The 22,561-nt window shown below is 34.5% G+C and overlaps 1 protein-coding gene across 1 annotated transcript; it reads right to left on the bottom strand.

Moving 5' to 3' along the window:
* Positions 1–9,532: 9,532 nt before the first annotated feature.
* Positions 9,533–12,497, bottom strand: LOC103868355 (36.4 kDa proline-rich protein). The gene has a single exon (XM_009146467.3). It carries the CDS (start codon positions 10,808–10,810, stop codon positions 9,758–9,760), a length of 1,053 nt encoding a protein of 350 aa, XP_009144715.2. The 5' UTR covers positions 10,811–12,497; the 3' UTR covers positions 9,533–9,757.
* Positions 12,498–22,561: the final 10,064 nt, after the last annotated feature.

Below are 22,561 nucleotides of genomic sequence, written 5' to 3'. Positions count from 1 at the left end.
CAAAAAGATGTTCTTTGAATCGAGAAAACACAAAAGTCCCCCTATACATTAAAAGAGAAGTCACTTTAGTGATTTCTGCTGAGGTGGCACTCATATAGAGCTTCTCAGGAAAAACGTTATAATTCTATTGGCTGGTTTTTTTGAATTTTTCTTTTTCATTTATTTTAATCAATTGCTTATGTAGACAAGCCCAAAACTATTGTCGATTTCGTTAAGCCCATATATAGCTAAGGGATAATAATTATCGATTTAGTTTAGCCTTGGGTACCCGTTCGGGTTTGGGTCGGGTATTTCGGATTTTCAGGTATTTCAGTATAGAGGTGTAGAACCCGTTCGGGTATTTCTGTACTTCGGGTCGGGTTCGGGTATTTTTAGTTCGGATTCGGTTATTTCGGATATGGTTCGGATATTTAGATTTTGAAAAAAATTAAAATTTTTATTTCTCAAGTTTCTTATATTTAAAAATATAACTTTCAGTTAACTAATTTTTTATTTTTAATAGATTGAATAGTTAATAGATTTGGACATAACATTTTAAAACTAAAAAGGCATTAATTTAGTTATTTTTTTTAAATTTCGGATGTAACTTTTTGTTAATTTTTTTAATAAAAAACTTGACATGCATTTTAAGTGAGTAGCAAATCATTTTTTTCGTAATTGTATGTATATCATATGAACTTAAAGTATGTGTAGTATCAATATAAATATTTTATATAAAATGAGAGATGTAAACTAAAAATATAAGGTTAATTATACATATGTTCGGTTATCTTGGGATATCCATTCGGGTTCGGGTATTATCCGTTCGGGTTCGGGTATCCAATCTCTCCTTATTCAATACCCGTTCGGGTATTTTGCTACTTCGGTTCGGATTTCAGTTCGTATTTTTCGGATCGGGTTCGGGTGCCACTTCGGATATCGGATAAAGTGCCCACCCCTACTAATTAGGTTGTTTGTTTTTAATAACTTACCTTTCTAATATAGATTACTTGCGTAAGTTGAAATCATTAAATATGCAAATAACTTATTGACAAAATTTGTTTTTAATAACTTACCTTTCTAATATAGATTACTTGCGCAAGTTGAAATCATTAAATATGCAAATCACTTATTCAGAATATGGATTACTTGCGCAAGTTGAATACATTAAATTTTATCGATTTAGTTTACCCTTGGGCAAGATTTAGAATTAAGACAAATATTAAAAACTTTTCTTATTATTCAAACGGTAAACTTGCGCATGTTGATATCATATTTATTATATTGCTTACAAAATATTTTAATGTTTCTAATTAGGTTGTTTGTTTTTAATAACTTACCTTTCTAATATGGATTACTTGCGCAAGTTAAAATCATATCATATGCAAATCATTTTTTGACAATACACATTTAATATCTTTCTTTAGACGATTTTATTACTTATTGTGCAAAATATTAAAATCATTAATATGAGAATAAATCGACTGTATATATATAGGAGATACCCAAGGTCTTAAAATACAAACATTCTCTTTTCATTCTTTAAAGTATTATTCACAAATCTCTCCTCTCATACTATTAAGGTATTACGACAATGCTGCTTGTGTGCTAAGAAAAATGTGTTTAGACGCAAAGGCTCCTCATCTTTAGAACCCTGAACTCAACTCTTTGTGTCTTGTCTCCAAAAAGCATGTGTGGTCTATGTTTTTCATGTGTTGAATACTGGTAACGACAATATGGTCTTCCTTTTTTTTATATGTAGACCAGGTCGTGAGAGTGATAGTGATCCAGAAAACCTTGATTGAAAATCATGAGAAGCTTCACCAAGTTAAAGCAGTTCTTGAAGAGGTTCTTTAGTACTTTCTCTCTCTTTGTTGAATATTGTCTGGGAAAGTATTACATAGTATCATTTAGTAATACTATCTTATATCATTTTTTTGTTGAATATACTATCTTATAAGTAAGCTAGCATTATGCATTTTTTATTTAATTCATGAGGTCATTTTCTCACAGGAGAGAACCTTTTGGAATGGCGCAGGGAGGTAATTTCTCAGGGATATACATGAAGGTTCAACTGAAGCCGTTGAAGTGGGATGGTGAAGGCGAAGAATAAAGACCTGTAGAGGCCCTTATGATTCTTAAATACGGCGGTGTTCTAACTCACGCTGGTAGAAAACAGGTGTTTACATACTCTACCATTTAATTTGTCATTGTTATATATATATATATATATATATGTTTTCCAAATATGGAAGAATTGTTTAACTTATTGACGTTTAACATCACTTGCCATATAATCTAACGAATATTACAAATAACAATTTATGGAAACTATTCTCGAAATTATAGAAAGATTAATAATGTTTTATTTATTACTTTTAATATTTATAAATTATAAAATACAATGAACGAAATTTTATATAAAATAATTATAATAGTTTTATACTCTACTTGATGAATTATGTTCGAATATAATTATATAATAACTATTTTAAATATTACTAAATCCAAAAATATTTATTAATATTATTTTTAAATTATTTATCGTTGTTTAAAGAATAAATTTTTCATAATTTTAAAATAATTTATAAAATGCTTACAAAATGCAAGGCAAAGTTTCACTTTCAAGAGTTAAGTCGAGATTTGGATTAAAAATCCTAATAACTGGTAAAGAAGGGAAGCCGCGGACAAAAATATTGAATGTTGTCTACAAACAAGTTTGTCAGAATATTTTGTAGTCACGGTACGTAATTTTAATCTACTTTTTTTTTCAAATACAAATTTTAAAATGAATAAACTGTTGCAATTATTTATTTTTTTGTATTTGCTAGATGGGTTGTGATGAGTTAGGAGACCGATGACGGTATGTCAATTTAATATTATCACATGTTCAATAAAATTTAAAAATTTAGAAATCTATCAAATATTGTTAACCCGTCAAATTGCTTACAAAATTTATTTAATTTTTTGCAAGTTTCTAATTGAATTTGCTTTCTTTATCGAGAAATGTACTTCATAATTTATATTATTTATGGATAATATTTTGATTTTTATTATATTTTCTTTTAATATGTCTACATAAATGTTTGTTTATTATTTATGGAAAAATAATATTATTCACCTAAAATAAAGAATTACGAAACATATACAATACAATTCTAATTAATGATAATATAAAATCTGTTACTTCAAAAACTATACACTATTTATTCCATTTTTTGAATGAAAGTATCTTCGTAAACACACAAAATATTTTGTGACGTTGCAATTATACATACACACAATATCTGGCTCTTCATACTGACGTTACTGTGTTCCCTCTCGTGAGATACGGGCCGAGAGAGAACACAGAGTGCGGACCGATCATGTTCTTATGCCCGCACAGGGTGCGGACCGGTCACCTAGTTAAGTATTAAAGTGATTTCATTTTTAGTAGTGTCGTTGATTAAAATAAATCGAAAAAGAAATTCTAAAAAATCAATCAACAAAATCAAGAGAATTCTTTCCATTTGTAATATGGAAACTAATTATTACATGTATTAACTAATATTGTTGCGCAAGTAATGTTAATAGAGGGATTAAATTATTTTTTCCTTTTCAATCATTATTCAATGTTACTTTCCTTTTATAGGGGATCGATGAATTAAAATAAATTATTTGATTTGATAAAATGACTTTATATTCTAATATATCTATAGACTACATAAAATAATAAACCAAAATATTTACTTGAATTGATAAAATGACTTTATATACCGTACTTTCGACAATTAGTTACCATAAATGGTTATTAATAATATTATGTAAGTCATTTGGAATCCAAAATATTTATTTGAATTAATAAAATGGATTTATATACCATACTTTCGACAATTAGTTACCATAAATAGTTATTAATAATATTATGTAAGTCATTTGGAAAGTGATGTTAATTGGTCATTAAATTATGTTTTCCCTTGCAATTAGTATTCAATGATACTTTCCTATTATAGTGGGATCGATGAATTAAATGATATATCGAAATTACAAAATAAGGTAAGTATTTAGAGGGCTTTCCTTTTTAATAGTGTCGATGGAAAATATAAATCAAAAAGAAATTCTAAAAAATATTTAAAAATAAACAAATATTCAATATAAAGTAAATTTAATTTTATTAATAATTTATAACATTCTGTAAATTATTTTAAAATTATGATAAATTTATTCTTTAAACAACGATAAATAATTTAAAAATAATATTAATAAACATGTTTGAATTTTTTAATATTTAAAATAATTATTATATAATTATATTCGAATACAATTCATCAAGTAGAGTATAAAACAATTATAATTATCTTATAAAAGATTTCGTTCATTATATTTTATAGTTTATAAATATTAAAAGTAATAAATAAAACATTATTAATCTTTCTATAATTTCGAGAATCAGTTTCCATAAATTGTTATTCTGTAGATTATATGGCAAGTGATGTTAAATGATTTTAAACTTACCTTAAATTTTAGATCAAAATTAAATAAATAAAAATTAAAAATCATCGACCAATCAAATTATAACAATTTTCTTGAAACTTCACCTATAAACGACACGTCACCAGAAATCACTAAAGTGACTTCTCTTTTAATATATAGGGGGATTAACAACTTACTATAAGAGCGAAAAGAAGAAAACCAGAGACACTGGAAACAACATTAGCTAAAAGAAGCAATAAACCGGCGAAACCAGACCTATTTTCTATTGGATGCATAAAAATTTAATATACTGAATATAATGATATAAGTTAAAATATGAGTATTGAACTTAGGTTGTTTAGAAGTTTAGGGTGCACCATGACCAAATAGGTCATTTTCACCTTTAATGTACAATATAAAAAAATCAAAAGTTAAATAATAATGGGTGCACGTGCACTCTTACTATACAACGTAGTTTCGCCCCTGAGAAAAGAGCGAGCATCATTTGGAGCTGGGGTAAGAGAAAGCAGCCTGTCTCTCATTTGCCGGTCAACCATCATGACGAAGACCCTCGGCTGGTGTTTGATACCCCTGAAGATTCGGCCGTAACGCTCTCACCGATGTGAGTAACAATGACCAAACAATAACTTCATAATAATCTTCACCTGCAATGCAAAGATACCATGATAATTCAAACACATCAAGACCGTTGAGGAGAGATCAGATGGAGGAGAAGTAATAAATCTGCTACTGAACATCACCCAAATAGCAGCAGCATATGAACACTAAAAAAAGAGATGCTGGTGAGATTCACATGGGAAGAACACAACAGACAAGCATCAGAAACTGTCAAACCCCATGAAATTAATCGATCCATAGTCGGTAACTCTTCAACAAAGACAACCAAGTGATAAAAAAACACCGGGGAATTTCTTCCCTGAACCAAACTACTTCATGCCACTCAACAGTAGGAGAACGTTGACGCAATAAGTTCCAAGTGACTGAAATGACAAAGTGGTCCCAAACCCACCCGTATGAGACCTCCACAAGTAGGATTCCTTGTCGTTTGCATGTGAGGGGACCGGAGAAGAGGAGACAACAATCTGCAGTGTTTCTGCATTTTAACTTCCTTGGACATATTGAATATAGGCTATACCATTGGACCGCAAGGAAGGTTTGCATTACCTCTGCCGTGATGTTATTGTTCCTATGTGTAGGAAAAAAACTCTGTTTAAATTGGAATCTTTATTTTCGTTGGGGTGATGACCAATGAAGCACAATTGAGTCTCTCTTTCAATCATCTTTAGTGGTCTCCGGTTGGTGTTGTATCTTGCATATGAAGTCACAGAATAAGTGAACTCATTTTCTTTTTGTGACGACAGATTAAAGGGGAGAGTAGAGGTCCTCAAACTCTTCATCACTCGCGACCCATTATCTATATATTTCATAAACGTATTCCCTGACAAATTACCAACAGCCTCTGTAACTCTTTTTTGTCCGAAATTCATGGTCGATGCAGGGATGTGAGAACTTTCCTATCACCATTGGTATGCATTCAACACATGTTTATTTCCTTTCTAAATTCTTGAATATGAGAAGAGAGAATACGAACTTGAGTTCTTCTAGAACACCTTCAAGTACATGATCTCGACATAAGGCAATTAGAAGTGAAATTGCAAAGTATCATCTTGATAATTGAGAGAGTGACTGACGGTTGAACCTTATGGTCCAAGAAGAACTTTGCTTAATATGCATGCTTTTGTAATACCCGATACATGGTGATACGTAGTCAACTGCCAACAATCTTTGGTTGATCAGTTTCCTCATTTTGTTGATATGTAGTTAGCTTCTAATATTATCGACCCATCAACTATGACTAAGGCCATTAGTTGGCTACTCATCAGTATTTTTGTGATTTGTGTTGTTAGGTTTTTTGTTAGTCTGCCTCGTATCTCTCATTTTATCTGTATTCACATTTTGTGCGCTACCACCGGATCCCACCGACCAGATGCTCGCGTCGCCGGTCGTTCGTCAAGTGCTCACCACCAGATCTAGACTTCCTCCCTTGGTCGCAATATATAGTTTGATGTGTTGTGTGCTCGTCATTCTTTGTTCTTCAAATCTGTGTGTCAGATCTACTTCTCCTAGATCCAGATCTATACCGTCAAGCCAAGCTAAGTTGAGGACGGACTCTGAAATCTTCTCATGTCACGCAAGCCTTCAAAAGAGATCGTCCTTTTTTTAATGTTGATGAGGTTTAGTTTAGGACGATATTGATATAATGAACTAATAAATAGAGTTGTTAATTTGTGCTGATTTGATAAAAAGCACTTAGACTTGCTAGGGTGTTAAAGGATAAAATGATTGTGTGATATGAATGATTGTGCTGATGAGTTGTGTGTTTTGACTGAACTAGATGAGGATATTTTAAGCGATAATGCTAGGGATGATGTGATGTGTGGAGTTATAACACCGAGAATGGGTGTGGTCAGGATTGTGGATGTGGATAGCGACACCAGTAAGATCGAGTCATGCTGGACCTGGGAAAAAATGACTATGGTGACCGGATTGCGTACAATGCTTGATGAGCCAACATGCCGTGACAGGTAGTCACGTAAGAGCTATTAATTGTAAGCCCGGTTTGGGCGCCCTACAGAACTACCGCGATGGGAATGGAAAACCATGGGCGTGTTATAAGTCCTAGAAGTATAGGTTGTTTACTGCTTGTTGCATGCTTGTAAATAGTAGCTTATGACTATGCTTGTTTTGTTTGACTGAAAATAAGTTTGTAGGTTTTCATTGCTCACACCTCCCTTTTGCAAGGTGGTGCTATCCATTTGGGTTTTTTTTTTTTAATTTTTCTTAAGGTATTTGAGACTATGTTTACCCTATCCGTTTTCATTTGGGTTTTAAGTTGCTTGTAAGACTATTCGTTTGAAATAAAATAAGTACGAAACTGAAAAGAAGTGTGTTAATTAGGGTTGAAAATAAGATCTTCGGGAACGAGGTTACACTAATGATATTGATCCTCCATTCACATTAACGTTAAAACCCTCGATGGCTACAGTAACAAGAACAATGCATCATTGGTTTATCGAAAACACAATGAATGTTGAAAATTGAGAGACAAAACAAAATGTTGTTTAGATCTAAATCACCATATTAATTAATCATATATACTTAGGCTTGTAAACATTATTTCACACATAAATTAAAAGAAAACACAAAATATCATCTCATTGCCAAAGATTATCGTGGAGAGATGATTACGCCGTCAATCGAATTTAGTTGATGTTTTAAAAAAAATTATATTCTAACAGTTTAAAATGAATCTTCTCAAAATTGAAAGGTTTAAAATCCCCTTGAAAAGCCCTTTGGAGTAGAAATCGAGAAACCTAACTCTTCTTCATGTTCCGACGCCCTATTGTTTTTATAATGTAGGTCTTCTCCCGTGATGCATCTTGAAAATATCAGCCCGTCCAAATCCAGATTTGTGGAGAAGGTATGGCTCTTAGCATGTGTTTTGGGTTTGCTTTAATTGATTAAACCAACAAAGATTTCTAGTAGGTTCACTAGGGGTTTTATCTGATTTTTTTTGCACAAATGGTCATATCTCTTTTTCTTGAAGAGATTAGCAATGGGTTCACCGTTTTCGACTCTTTCATCATTCTCTTTTGAGGAGAAAATCTTATCTACATACCTTCTTTCAATGAAGGAGAAGTTGTTTTGGCCTTGTTTATAAGCAAATTTTGTAATTTGTATACCGGTTTATCATCTTGCGTAACGCTCTTTAAGAAGCCAGAAGATGCAATCAAAAAAAAAAATTCATAGGTGAGGGTTGGATTTCAACTTCACAATTTATTCAATTACTTTCCTTCGGTTATTTCCGGTTTCCTTTTGCCGGTATAATCATTGTTGGTTTAGTGTAGTTTGTATATAAGTTGTACATTGTACCCATTTTGACGTTAATGAGAAATATCTTCATAACAAACTTTCTCTCTAGAATGTTGTTTCTCTCATTCAACTAATATGGTATCAGAGCCATCTGAACTGATTTTCGGTTGATTCTTCCATTGATAGTGCTCGATTCGTGTTCTCGATCGTCTCCTCTCCACTACGATGGTTTCCATGAAGAAAATCCCGCGAAAATCAACTCGAGTAGCTCTTCGTACGTCCAGATCCGTCGCTAGAAATGAATCACCTCCGCCTTCTCCTCCGGTAGCTACAGATCGCAACATCGGAGCTTCGCGAGCTGTGATCGTCCCAGACTCGATGGATCCCAATCAATCTCCGCTTTTTATGCACAATGCTGATCATCCAGGTTTACAGCTCATCTCTCTACGTCTCGATGGCTTAAACTATGATGATTGGAATGCTGCGATGACGATTGCTCTAGATGCGAAGAATAAGATAGGTTTTGTTGATGGATCTTTGACTCGTCCTGATACATTGGCACCTACATTTCGTTTGTGGTCTAGATGCAATAGTATGGTCAAATCGTGGATATTGAACTCTGTTTCTCCTCAGATCTATCGAAGCATACTTCGTTTGAGTGATGCAGTTGATATATGGCGTGATCTCCATGGTCGTTTTCATATGACGAACTTACCTCGCACCTTCAATCTGACTCAAGAGATTCAGGATCTCAAGCAAGGTTCGATGTCTTTATCTGAGTATTATACTACTTTGAAGACTCTGTGGGATAATTTGGAAAGTGTTGATGAACCAGTAACACCATGCGTTTGTGGTAATGCTGTGATCTTACAACAGAAGGCGGATAGAGCTAAGATTGTTAAGTTTCTTGCTGGACTTAATGAATCTTATGCGATTATTCGTAGACAGATTATAATGCAGAAAGCTTTACCTTCTCTAGTGGAAGTTTACAACATACTGGATCAAGATGACAGTCAACATGGTTTCTCCAGCTGTCCGACTTTATCGTGAAGATTCTGTAATGGATTCAAGCCTTTGTTTTGAATTCAATATCATTTTCTCATCAAGATATATTTGTTTGTATTTGTGTTGTTGTTCTATGTTATATGATTTATATCAAAGATAATGGTTAATTCTCTTTTTGTTTGTATGCAAACAGTGTAAGTAATGAAACTAAGTGGTGCTAAAAAATCCCCTTAAATTTTAAATTTCATGTAACATTGTTTACCACATACAATAACCTTACAATAACATAAAAGTTGCCTTTTGATTTAGAGAAGTAATAAAATTTGATCCTTTTTGGCTACTGATTTAGGAATCAGAAAACGTTAAAAAGAACATAAATCTTGAGAACTTAAATACTTTTCACGGAATCAAATGAAACACAAGGAGATCAACCCAAGAGAGGATTCCTTTGTTGTGGAGCAGGACACTTGAAGTCACGAGGTGGAGTCTTACCACAGTCGATAAGAAGCTCAAGAGCAATTGGAATAACCAGGTCAATATTGAGAAGCTTGGCTCTAATGCTGCTACAAAGACAAACCGCTGCGTCAAGACCCACTAAACCGTCAAGAACCGGGCAACATTTCGTCTTGGCATAGCCTTTCCCTAGTCCAACGTGAATCAAACCGCCAAGCACGTCCACACATGCGCCTAGCTTAAGCACGTTGATTGAGCAAGTCTTAGGCTTAGGTGTTGGTGCTGGAGGTGGAGGAGGACATGGGGTTGGTGGCGGTGGAGGAGATGGGGTTGGCGGTGGCGGTGGCTTGACGTATGGTGGTGGGGGCGATGGAGTTGGTGGTGGTGGTGGCTGGATGTGTGGTGGTGGAGGAGATGGGGTTGGCGGTGGCGGTGGCTTGACGTATGGTGGTGGGGGCGATGGAGTTGGCGGTGGCGGTGGCTGGATATGTGGTGGTGGGGGAGATGGGGTTGGCGGTGGCGGTGGCTTGACGTATGGTGGTGGGGGCGATGGAGTTGGTGGTGGCGGTGGCTGGATGTGTGGTGGGGGGGGCGATGGAGTTGGTGGTGGTGGTGGCTTCACGTAAGGTGGTGGGGGCGATGGAGTTGGTGGTGGTGGTGGCTTGACGTAAGGTGGTGGGGGCGATGGAGTTGGTGGTGGTGGTGGCTTGACGTAAGGTGGTGGGGGCGATGGAGTTGGTGGTGGTGGTGGCTTGACGTACGGTGGTGGGGGCGATAGGGTTGGCGGTGGTGGCTTGACGTACGGTGGTGGGGGCGAAGGGGTTGGAGGTGGCGGTGGTTTGACGTACGGTGGTGGAGGAGATGGGGTTGGTGGTGGCGGTGGCTTCGCGGTGGGAGGGCATGGAGTGTACGGTGGTGGAGTTGATGGTTTTGGAGGGTCACTACATTCACAAGCGTAAGAGATGGCGAGGAAACCAAAAAGGAGAAGTATCACAAAGGAGTGATACTGTTTGTGAAGAAACCCCATCTTGAGGTTTAAGGTTTGGTTTTGTGAGGAAATGATGAAGTACGTTGAAACTATTGAGTGTCGTCTTCTTTATATAGTGGTACCGAAAGGAATCATTAAGATATTTTTTCCCCTTTATGATAATTAATGTTCTCATTATCATCATCGTGATGATATGAACGTGCCAAATTGCGATTTATATAAGTTACAAAAAAAAATTGCGATTTATATAAGATGACTGAAATTGGATTATGATATAATTACAATATTACGTTAACAAAATAAGCACGTAAAAGGGTCTTGTAGGAGTTTCCGGAATTTCAGTACGTTCGTAGTTGTACAATTTTGTGTGTGCCAATAGTTGCACACTAGATAATAATTTGCATCCTGGGTGGAGTGATTTTTTTTATAAAATATATTGTAATTAATATTATAAAAATATATATTTGTTATCAATACTTTTTTTACATTTGATTAGAGGTGGACGTTTGAGTATCATTTGGTTCGATTCGAATCCTTAAGGGTTTGGTTTGGTTCGAATCGGATCTTTGCGGGTTTGGTTCGGGTTTGGGTTCGGATAACCTATTTAAATTTTTATCAAAAATAAAGTTCATATATAATTTAAATTTTTCAAAATCTAAAAACAAATAATATATAACATATAAATTTGAATGATGTATGCCAAAATACTTAAACTTAACATAAAAATTGGTTTAGCTTAAATATTTGGATAGAAAATCAATAGGTATTTTGAAGTATTTTAGGTATTATAAGTATCGTTAGCTATTTTAAACATGTACTTATAACTATTTGTATATATTTTCAAGTATTTTGGATAACTTAAAAACGTTATATATTTTGTATATTCTATTAGATATTAAATTTAAAAATAACTAATATATTTAAGTCTATAAATCTTGTTCGAATATATTCAGATACCTAAAATATTATGGTTTGGATCGGATTCGGTTCTGGTTCTCTAGATACCAAAATTTTGAATCCATTCGGATATCTAACCAATTTTTGTTAAAGTTTAGTACTATTCTTTGGATCGGCCTTAGTTCGGTTTTTATGGATTCACATTTTTTGCCCAACCCTATATTTTTATGAGAAATTTGGGATCATATCCATTATAGGATTTAAATAAAATATATGCACATAGCAAATGAAAGGCTACAATATGTTACATATTTATGGTGATTTTGGACAAAAATATCATTCCCTGCGCGTGGAAAGGTCATCGGAGACGTCTGGTAGTGCTTTAAATTCAGGTATGGGTGTTCTTGTATACCCGAAATACGAGATCTGGTGAAAGATGTTCTTGTATTACTGCTATTTTCAAAACTCATTATCTGATTCTTCGTAGGGAAAACACTACAAGAAAAATGGCTTTTCTTAGCGGCCGAAAAACGCTATCTAAAGATACCATAGCGTTTTAACAAGCGCTATATCATCGCCCGTTATAATAGGTCACACACTTTAGATAGCGGTTTATTGCATTGCTATCATATTACGAGATATAATAGCGTTTTTCTCTATGCAATAAAATATTCTTTTATAGCATTTCATTTATGCTATTATTTACATAATTATAAATACATATATTAATTTTTATTTTTAATATTATAATTGCAATTAACTAAATGCAATTATTTTTTAGTATGCTTTTATACGAAATAGAAATAATAATAATAATATTATTAATAAATTACAAAAATGTTGTATTACACTAAACCGAAGCAAAAAAAAAATCTAAACTAAACCAAAGCAAAAACAAAACTACACAGAAGTAAGAAAAACACTAAACCAAAACAGAAAAACCTAAATATAAATCTAAACCGCCGCATCACGTCTCGTCATCATCATCCGGCGCATCACGCGGTATCTCCTTTGTCTTCACTCTCTGGTGAGCAGAAGCCGCTAGCAACGACGCCGTACCTCTCCTGTCTTCAAGCTCACGACAACCACCAACTCTGCTCACGACCCACCTTCCTATACCAAAAAATCAAAACAAAATCAGAGAGAGAGAAAGAGAGAGAGGTCTATGTTGTCGGATGGCGATGGTGGTGACGAGTGGTGGTGGTGGTGGTGGTGGTGGTGTCGGACGGCATTGGTGGTGACCAGTGATGGTTTCAAAAGGAGGAGGTGACGAGCTTCACCATAAAGAAGAAGATTGCAGAGGACCAGAGGTTAGGAGAGATGAAGAGATGAGATTGTGGGAAGATTGATAATTTAGTTTAAGATCTATGAGGAATCGCAAAGGTCGTGAGCCGTGAAAAACAAAAAAAAAAATAAAGAGATAATGAGAAAAAAGAATAATAATATCCGTTAGATTTAAGGTCTATCAACGGTGGTGATTAATATTATAGTTATCTTCACCATTTTGAATTGGCTCCTCCTATTGGTCAAGGTTTTTCCTCTTTGTTTTTTTTCTTTGTTGTACACTATTTCTTTAATGTTTGGTATATTTAATTGTTGTTTTATTTTGTGGTTGATAATCTAGTTATTATTATAATTGTGGGATTAAGATTTGTGACTAAACTTTTAAAAATATAAATTTAAATTTATATATTGATTTTATAAAACTAATGATATAAGATTACAAAATGCTTATATTTCACTTTCTACAAGCAATTTAAGTCAAATAAAATTAAGATTAACAAACTCAGCAAAATAACTATGATTAATAAGATGATTAGATTTTACTTTTATAAGCAATATGCAATTTAAAGTTAAATAATATAAAATATTAGAGTTTTAATATTTTAGTTAGAGTTTAGGGTATATGATTAATTTGGAGTATGATATATATATATATATATAGGGGTTGAGGGTTAAAATTTTGGAGTATTGATTTAAGATTTTAAAGCTAAAGTTTGAAACCAAATTTGAATTTATTTTAAGAATTAGATTTAAGTTTAATTATTTTTTATTTAGAGTTTAAATTTAAAGTTATGAGTTTAGAATAGAGGTTGAGTATATGGTTAAAGGTTTAGGGTATTGATATTTGCAATTAATTTTTAAAAAGAAATAACTTTAATTTTATATTTAATATTTTAAGTTAAATTTAAGATTTAATGTTAGAATATTAGAGTTTAAAGTTTGTGTTTAGATTTTGGGGTTTAAAAATTCGTTTTAGGGATTTAAAAAGACAAACATAGCGTTTTTAATTTTGTGCTATTAAAAATATGCTATCATAGCGTTTTTAAATATATCATCTTTTCATAGCGTTTCAAAATATATAAACGCTATCTAAAACTAAAGGGTATGTCAACCATAGCAGAAAGGCAAAAAACGCTATCCTCTACTGCTATCAAAACCCATATTTCTTGTAGTGAAAAGATGAAATCTGTAATGCGAAATAAATTCTATGTTATATAATGTAATAGTATAGGGCGATTGATGTCACTTTGCGGCATAGAACTATATTATTACATTGAAAACTATATGGCTAAAAAAACATTGTGGCTTTTTCACTTGTAAATGGATGTGACGTGAAATAACGTATTTACATTCCATGTATAGGATGGAAGAGTTGGGGTATGCCGGAGCAGTTGTATCAGAAAGGGTTCAAACTATCTATTCTATACTATATTTTTTATAGTTTAGAATGGGGTCAACAATTTCAAAACATGATGGATGCAGAGGTTTCTTATGTATCGCCAATGGAAGATTGTAATTACGTCCCTCCATGTGTGTTTATATGGTATAGTTCAATGTGTTTGCAGCTTTGCTATATTGTCTTCATTGTGTCGCACGTTCATGTACATTGTTGCATTACGCTGTATATGTATATTCCAGTTACATCTTCATGTTATGTTCTTGCACGAGGAAAACTTAAGATTCAATTACATAGTATCCATTTGTGAAATAACATCACTGTTGTCGGACCGTCACCCTCCTCCCCTCCCTCCCTCCCTCTTTCGATTGTATTTGTGTACAAATGCCGTACTAGTACCGATGATGTCACGTTGTGCTGGTGTTGTAACTTGACCAGACCATTCCATATGATAGCTTGTACATTATATAATACTTGCAGCCGTGTTTTTGAAAACGGCTGTATTATCTAGTGCATGATTCCTATTATTAAGGTTCATCTATGGCATACATCTACCTTTTATAACCTCCAAGTGTACAACTTGGGTCGAATATTTGATTTACTTGTTATTTCTTTTAGTCCATACCCAACGGATACGTCCTATACTATTTTAAATATTGTATAGTATCAGGTTTGATATTGTGTAAGCTACTGATGTCTGTGCATATACCTTTAATTGAATATATACTATATCGTTTGTAGTTTAGAATGGGGTCAACAGTCTCCAAACACGATGGATGCAAAGGTTTCTTATACATCACCAATAGAGAATGCCTAACTTTAATCCTTGCCATGGGCGAAACGCGCGGCCTCCTTTGACTATGTTATATGGTATACAGTATAGTATATTTTAATCATGTTCACTACATAATGTGACGCGTTTATACTCACGCGCACATAAGTAAAAGGAAAAAAATATCAACATTTGGCTCTAATTGTCACATCAACTATTTAATGGCTATATTTTTAATTTTTTGAGCTCTTATGAATATTGAGCAAAATCATTCTATTTTTATTGTGACAAAATTATAAATGAAAATGATGATGGATAATTTTGAGCTCTTATGAATAGATTTAAGCATTTAATGTCTTTCCAAAATTTAAATAATAGATTTCCTTTATCAAATCATAACCAAAATAAATTTCCTAATATATTCCATATTAACATATTCAATATTTTTAATATTTATAAGTAATAAATAAAAAAAATAAAAAAATCACACATCATAATTAATTTATATAACATCTAAATAAAATATAAAATAGTTTATTCATATATTAGTATAATGATTTCATAATATAAGTCTAATTAGTTATAAATATTGGATTTGTTTATATGATACATTGTGATAGGCCTGGGCATTCGGGGTCCCAATCGGATTTCGGTTTTATCCAATCGGGTTTTGGTTTTTCGGGTTTATCAAAATCAGCCTCATTCGGATTATATGAAAATTCGGTTTGGGACCGGTTCGGGTTCTATCGGGTTCGGGTCGGTGTTAGTAAATCTTCAAAGAACCGGTACAACCCAATATATTTTCGGGTTCGGGTCCCAATCGGTTTTTCGGTTTAAAAATACCTGATTTTTACCTATTTTATAACCAAAACATGAGTAAAATCGGTTCTTCTGTTTTAAAATACCTGATTTGTACCTATTTTGTAACCAAAACTTAAGTAAAATCTATTCAAAAATAAGGAACATCAACCGTGATCATTCAAAATCAAACGAAAAATAAAACATATTTACTGATCAAAAGAAAACAAAATAAATAAAAGCATAAAACGAAAACCAAGTTCTCATGAAATGAGAAACATTGTTTAACGAAAACAAAATCTAAATCTAAATACTTCAAGATTCAACGGCCATCTTCAACCATCAACCTTCATGTAATAGAACCACTAACCTTTATGTAATAGAACCACCAACCTTCATGTAATAGATAAGTATTTTAGATGTTCAATATTACTTAGTGTATTTTGGATAAATATTAGGAATTGAGATCATGTTTGGTACAAGATCTTTTCGAGGTTTTGAATGTTTCGGGTTCTATCGGATATCCATTTAGATTCGGGTTCGGTTCGGATAATACCCATAACCCGAAATACCACAAAACAAGATCCATTCGGTATTTATGTCGGGTTCGGATCGGTTCGGATTCATTTTTATCGGATCGGATTCGGTTCGGGTTTTCGGGTTCGGTTTATTTGCCCAGTCCTACATTGTGATATAATAGACGATTAAAATCACAAAATATAATTATTCAAAGTAATAAATAAAATTGTTATGTTTAAAAATGTTATATTAACAATTATGCAATATATTTTAATTTACATATATATATATATATTATACCATTAGTACAAAGAAAAAAATTAAAGTGAAAGCAAATATTTATAGGGTCACGGGTCAAGCTCTAGAAATAAATAACAACAGCAAGATTATTTTTCTTTAACAAAATTATTTTAATTGAAACAATAGTTCCAAATATGTTTATATATTTTATGTATTTATAGATTTATTTTCTTTGTCTTTAAGGAAGCTTAGATTATGAAATTGGAAAAAATATGCCACCTCTATATTATTTTAATTAGGAAATTTAAAATTTATATCAGAATGTTTTATTAAATTTTTAATTTTTATTTTTATTATAACTGCAAAGATTAATTTTCAATATAAATTTATGTTTTAATATTACAAATGCATCATTTAATATAAACAAAAAAATTAAAAACATAAAATAAATACCCGTCCGGTCAGACGGATCAAAGTCTAGTTAATATTAAAACTAAAGTCAGCTCTTACAGTCCAATCATTCACCCTCGTAATATAATGGCTAGGGTCGTGACAACTGATGAAAGAAGTTGTCTTTATTATTTGACTTACTTAGGAGACACCTCTGAATTTTATAAAACCAAAGAGTAGAGATTTATCCGCTTCTCTTGCTCAATTGGATGACTGGATCCATTTCTTTATCAGGATTTCAGGCATTGTAACTGATTTTATAAACTAGTAAGAATAACTATTTCTATGTGTTTGGCTAAATTAAGTGAAATATAATGATTTTTTTATTCAGTAAAATAATTATATGGTGTGAAAAATTAAGTGACAATAAATATAATACAATTTATTATATTGATTTAAGTTATTATTTTATTCACAAAAATATGTCTATGTGTTTCAGGCATTGTAACTGATTTTATAAACTAGTAAGAATAACTATTTCTATGTGTTTGGCTAAATTAAATGAAATATAATGATTTTTTTATTTAGTAAAATAATTATATGGAGTGAAAAATTAAGTGATAATAAATGTAATACAATTTATTATATTGATTTAAGTTATTATTTTATTCAAAAAAATATGTCTTTGAATTATGCTTTTGGTAACGTAGTTTTCCACCGATTGAAACTAAAATAAATAAATAAAATTTAGTAAAACAAACTAAATTGATCGTTTAACCATATGCAAAATCCGGTATTTAGTAATTTTTTATTTTATAAATTGCACAAAGTTAATGTTGATTAACTAATAAATATATTATTATTATTATGATAATATAAGTAATGATGTGATATATTGTTAAGATAATATAATTAATGAAATTGTTAAACTGAGTGAAATATGGAAAGACAATTAATATAATTATATTAATAAATTCTTAAACTAAAATTATCATTCATGTTTCCAAATTTTTTTTATTTATATTGCTATTCATATTTTTAAATAATACAAAAATACTTCACTTTTAATAATATAGATGTAAAAGATGAATCACAATTCACATGTATGGATATCTGCATGTGAACGCACCCTCATTAATTTGTGCTGAAACCAAGGGCCAGAGTATAAGTTTTATTAATAAAATCCGAATCCCCAAATTGTCGGGATTACTTCATTTTTAAAATTGTCAAGTCTCTTCCCATGCAAATTTCAATTAAAATAGGCGTGTTTTCCATTTTTTGACGTAAAACTTAATATTTCTCGGTGAAAATGTTGACTAATTATGAATGAGTGGCGACAAGAACCACAGTTCTTGACAGAGTAAACGTTTATATTTTAATCTTGTATGATGATCAAAGAAGCTCAAATCGTTTACCCCCATTTCATAATAAATGATGTTATTCCTTAGTGTATAAAGATTAAGAAATTTACTTTTTTTTAAAAAGTAGTTTAAAAATATAATTTAAAAATAATCTAACTAATTACAGGAAATGATTACAACATCTAATTGGTTACAAAAATTTTAATAAAGTTAAAAATAACACAAAAATATCAAAACATCATCTATTTTAAAACAACAAAAATCTTCTAAAACATCATCTATTATGAAACAGAGAGTATATTTTAACGTGACATAGGTCGTGGATGCCAGCTAGGTATTTGAGAAATGGAGAAAATGGTATATATTAGTATATACATTTCGAAACTGACAACATGAACCTTTTTTGGTGTATGCGACAAAGAGGTTTAATGCCATTAAATTCTTTTTGCTCAACTGAATATTCACGTACCAATATCATTGGATGAAGGACGACTTGAAACTATATATATCCAGCTTGGAGCAAACTGAAGTTTACATGCACACCGAATTGAACACAATAACAAATTTTTTAGTCATTTCAAAACCACCGATATTTGAATGTAAAGTTTGACGTAGTATCCTAATTTCTAATGCTCCAACATGGGCGATTAATCTAGAAGTTGATTTTACCGGGTGCAAAAATGTATTAATAGGTATAAATTTTAGTATATATACTATATAGTTAAGAACTGCATTAACTATGGGTGCATGTGCACCCTGTGTCTTGTTACTAGCTTCGCTCGTGCTCCCAAATGAACCAAATATGTTAATAGTCACATGGGTTCAAAGTGTTGCACCGACGTGCGGTGTTTCTTGTAATCATCAGATTGGTATACATAAAATAATTAATTCAATATCCATATAAGGAAAACTGGAAACGTGCGTAGAGGAAAAGTCAAATAGCTCTAAGTCTAATCGTCTTAGTCTAAATATATTATCAAAGCACCTTTAACTTACTGGTTAAAATTTAAAAACATATATACTTGTTGGGGTCAAAATCGGTCACGACGGAATCAATGTCTAAAAGTCCGTAAAAATCAGCATTAACATTTTTACGAAAAAGTAATCTTCGTAAAGATATCTTTACAAAGAGCCTTGCGGTAAAATCTTGTTCAAATCTCAATCGAACCACTAAATACCGATTGTCCGAAGGAAACAGACATGTATCCAATTCGGCCACGGACAAGCTCGAGTACGACAATCGGACCACGGACAAGCCAAGCTCGATCGATACGCGGCGACCAAGCATGCACACAGCCCGGTCGCTACGTAGCGAGCGAGCGTCCGTCCCGCTCGGTCGCTACGTAGCGACCGAGCTCGAGCCAAAGCTCGGTCGCTACGTAGCGACCGAGCGATCGTCCCGCTCGGTCGCCACGTAGCGACCGAGCTCGGCCAAGCTCGGTCGCTACGTAGCGACCGAGCCCAAGCCAATGCTCGGTCGCTACGTAGCGACCGAGCGCTCGTCCCGCTCGGTCGCTACGAAGCGACCGGGCTCGAGCCAAAATTCGGTCGCTGTGTAGCGATTTAACCTTTCCGAACATCGATACGACACCAGTTCTTGCATTCTCGTCAAACCTTCGAACGCTATCTCCCGAAGACCGTAGCAAGCTCAGTCCATGTTTCCCGCCATTCTAATTCATCGATCAAACTTAGCGGATTAGAAACCGCGGAAAACTCGTAGTAAACGTGTCGAGTCGGAAGACGGCCCAAAGGGACCTAAAACACGACTCGAGGCCCATCCTATGATTTTCCTAACCAAAAGCCCGTAATCCACAGCATGGTTTACGCTTGGCCCACAAGGAAGGATAAATGTCAAATTTCCGCGGATAAATACGGAAGTTTTGAAGATAATTGTGAAGATCGGGAAAATAGAATATCTCCATTTTTATGCTATGACGGCTTAAGGGCAGAAGAGTAAAAGCGTAAACCGACCTTGGAGCTAGTATATAAGGAGTCCTAGGCGAGGAGCAAGAAGAGAGAGAGAACTTTTTAGACTCAGAATTCTTTGCACTTAGAAACTTTAAGCTTTATTCTCGACAAGTTCGGTTTCTATGACTGGCACTCAATTACTAGACGAACTCGCCCAGGCAGTTCGATCTCTTGTCCAGCTCTATCAATTGAACTACGTTCGACTTGATCCTCGAAAGGGGTACGTAGGCAGCCTTTAACAAGGTTCAGTCCGAAATCAATCAAAAACCTTTTCTTTATCTATTTCGTCTTTCGTTATCGAGCTGCGACTCAACTAGGTTTGAGCTATTAAGCCGCTAGAACTAAGTAACTCGCTGACAGCCTTTGCGGCCAAAGCTTTCATGATCGCTTGTAACGATCGCAACGCTCTTACGCAGACTCGAAATAAGATCAGTTGTTTTCTCTAAACTCGTTTGTTATCTTTTCATAATTTACGCATATATTTGGTCACTTGCCGTTGGCTCTCGCAGAGATCCGGGACCTCTGGGAAATTAGGGTTTTCCTAGTTTCCTTATTTAAACGGAAATCGACAGTGCGAATTTTGGTTCCCACAGTTTGGCGCTAGAAGGAGGGGGGTTACGGATTACTCTTACTCATGGCCACAAAACGCTTGATCGAAATTATGTCTGGATATATGAAAGACAAACTCGCAGCACTGACTGCTCCTATGGCCAACGCTTACGCAAACGCCGTAGTTTTCAACAAAATCGAAAACTTAGTCGCGACCTTCCGCCACAGGAAGAGCACTAAAACAAGCTCGCGATTTCTCCCTGTAAACAAGAAGGGAAACGATAAATCTTATCAAAACCCCGTAAAAAAATCTCGATGCGTAAGGGTTTTACCAAAACACGTTTTCCGAAAACATTTCGGAAGGATAAAACTTGTTCTCCCAAAAAAACCGCTGAAAAACCCCTACGTTAATCGCAGAAAAAGGAAACACAACAAAACGCTGCTCGGTCGCTACGTAGCGACCGAGCACACACGCTGCTCGGTCGCTACATAGCGACCGAGCACACACGCTGCTCGGTCGCTACGTAGCGACCGAGCACACACGCTGCTCGGTCGCTATGTAGCGACCGAGCACGCACGCTGCTCGGTCGCTTTGTAGCGACCGAGCACGCACACGCTGCTCGGTCGCTACGTAGCGACCGAGCACACACGCTGCTCGGTCGCTACGTAGCGACCGAGCACACACGCTGCTCGGTCGCTACGTAGCGACCGAGCACACACGCTGCTCGGTCGCTATGTAGCGACCGAGCACGCACGCTGCTCGGTCGCTTTGTAGCGACCGAGCACACACACGCTGCTCGGTCGCTACGTAGCGACCGAGCACGCACACTGCTCGGTCGCTACGTAGTGACCGAGCTCAAGCCAACTCTCCACTCGCTACATACCGACCTGTAAGGCCTCAGAAAGGTCCTCCTTTGGGTTCTCTTTTGAATCCTCATCGAAACGCTTTTCGTTTCGTCTCAATCGGAATTTCCGTTGAGATTTTACGACGAAAACAAGTAGGACGCTTCTCGGCTTGCTTCCATTCGCTATATAGCGACCTGTCAGACTGTCAGTCGCTACGTAGCGACCTGTAAGGCCTCAGAAAGGTCCTCCTTTGGGTTCTCTTTTGAATCCTCGTCGAAACACTTTTCGTTTCGTGTCAATCGGAGTTTCCGTTGAGATTTTACGACGAAAACAAGTGGGACTCATCTCGGCTTGCTTCCACTCGCTACGTAGCGACCTGTCAGACTGTCAGTCGCTATGTAGCGACCTGTAAGGCCTCAGAAAGGTCCTCCTTTGGGTTCTCTTTTGAATCCTCGTCGAAACGCTTTTCGTTTCGTCTCAATCGGAGTTTCCGTTGAGATTTTATGACGAAAACAAGTGGGACTCGTCTCGGCTTGCTTCCACTCGCTACGTAGCGACCTGTCAGACTGTCAGTCGCTACGTAGCGACCTGTAAGGCCTCAGAAAGGTCCTCCTTTGGGTTTTCTTTTGAATCCTCGTCGAAACGCTTTTCGTTTCGTCTCAATCGGAGTTTCCGTTGAGATTTTACGACGAAAACAAGTAGGACTCTTCTCGGCTTGCTTCCACTCGCTACGTAGCGACCTGTCAGACTGTCAGTCGCTACGTAGCGAC

Source organism: Brassica rapa, chromosome A05 (assembly GCF_000309985.2).
Source record: "Brassica rapa cultivar Chiifu-401-42 chromosome A05, CAAS_Brap_v3.01, whole genome shotgun sequence".
Taxonomy (NCBI): domain Eukaryota; kingdom Viridiplantae; phylum Streptophyta; class Magnoliopsida; order Brassicales; family Brassicaceae; genus Brassica; species Brassica rapa.
Note: the sequence above shows the minus strand (reverse complement) of the source record. Positions and strands in the feature narration are given on the sequence as shown.

Bases quoted from the DNA above. Each gene is read 5' to 3' on its own strand.
- LOC103868355 (XM_009146467.3), bottom strand. From the start codon at position 10,810: ATGGGGTTTCTTCACAAACAGTATCACTCCTTTGTGATACTTCTCCTT.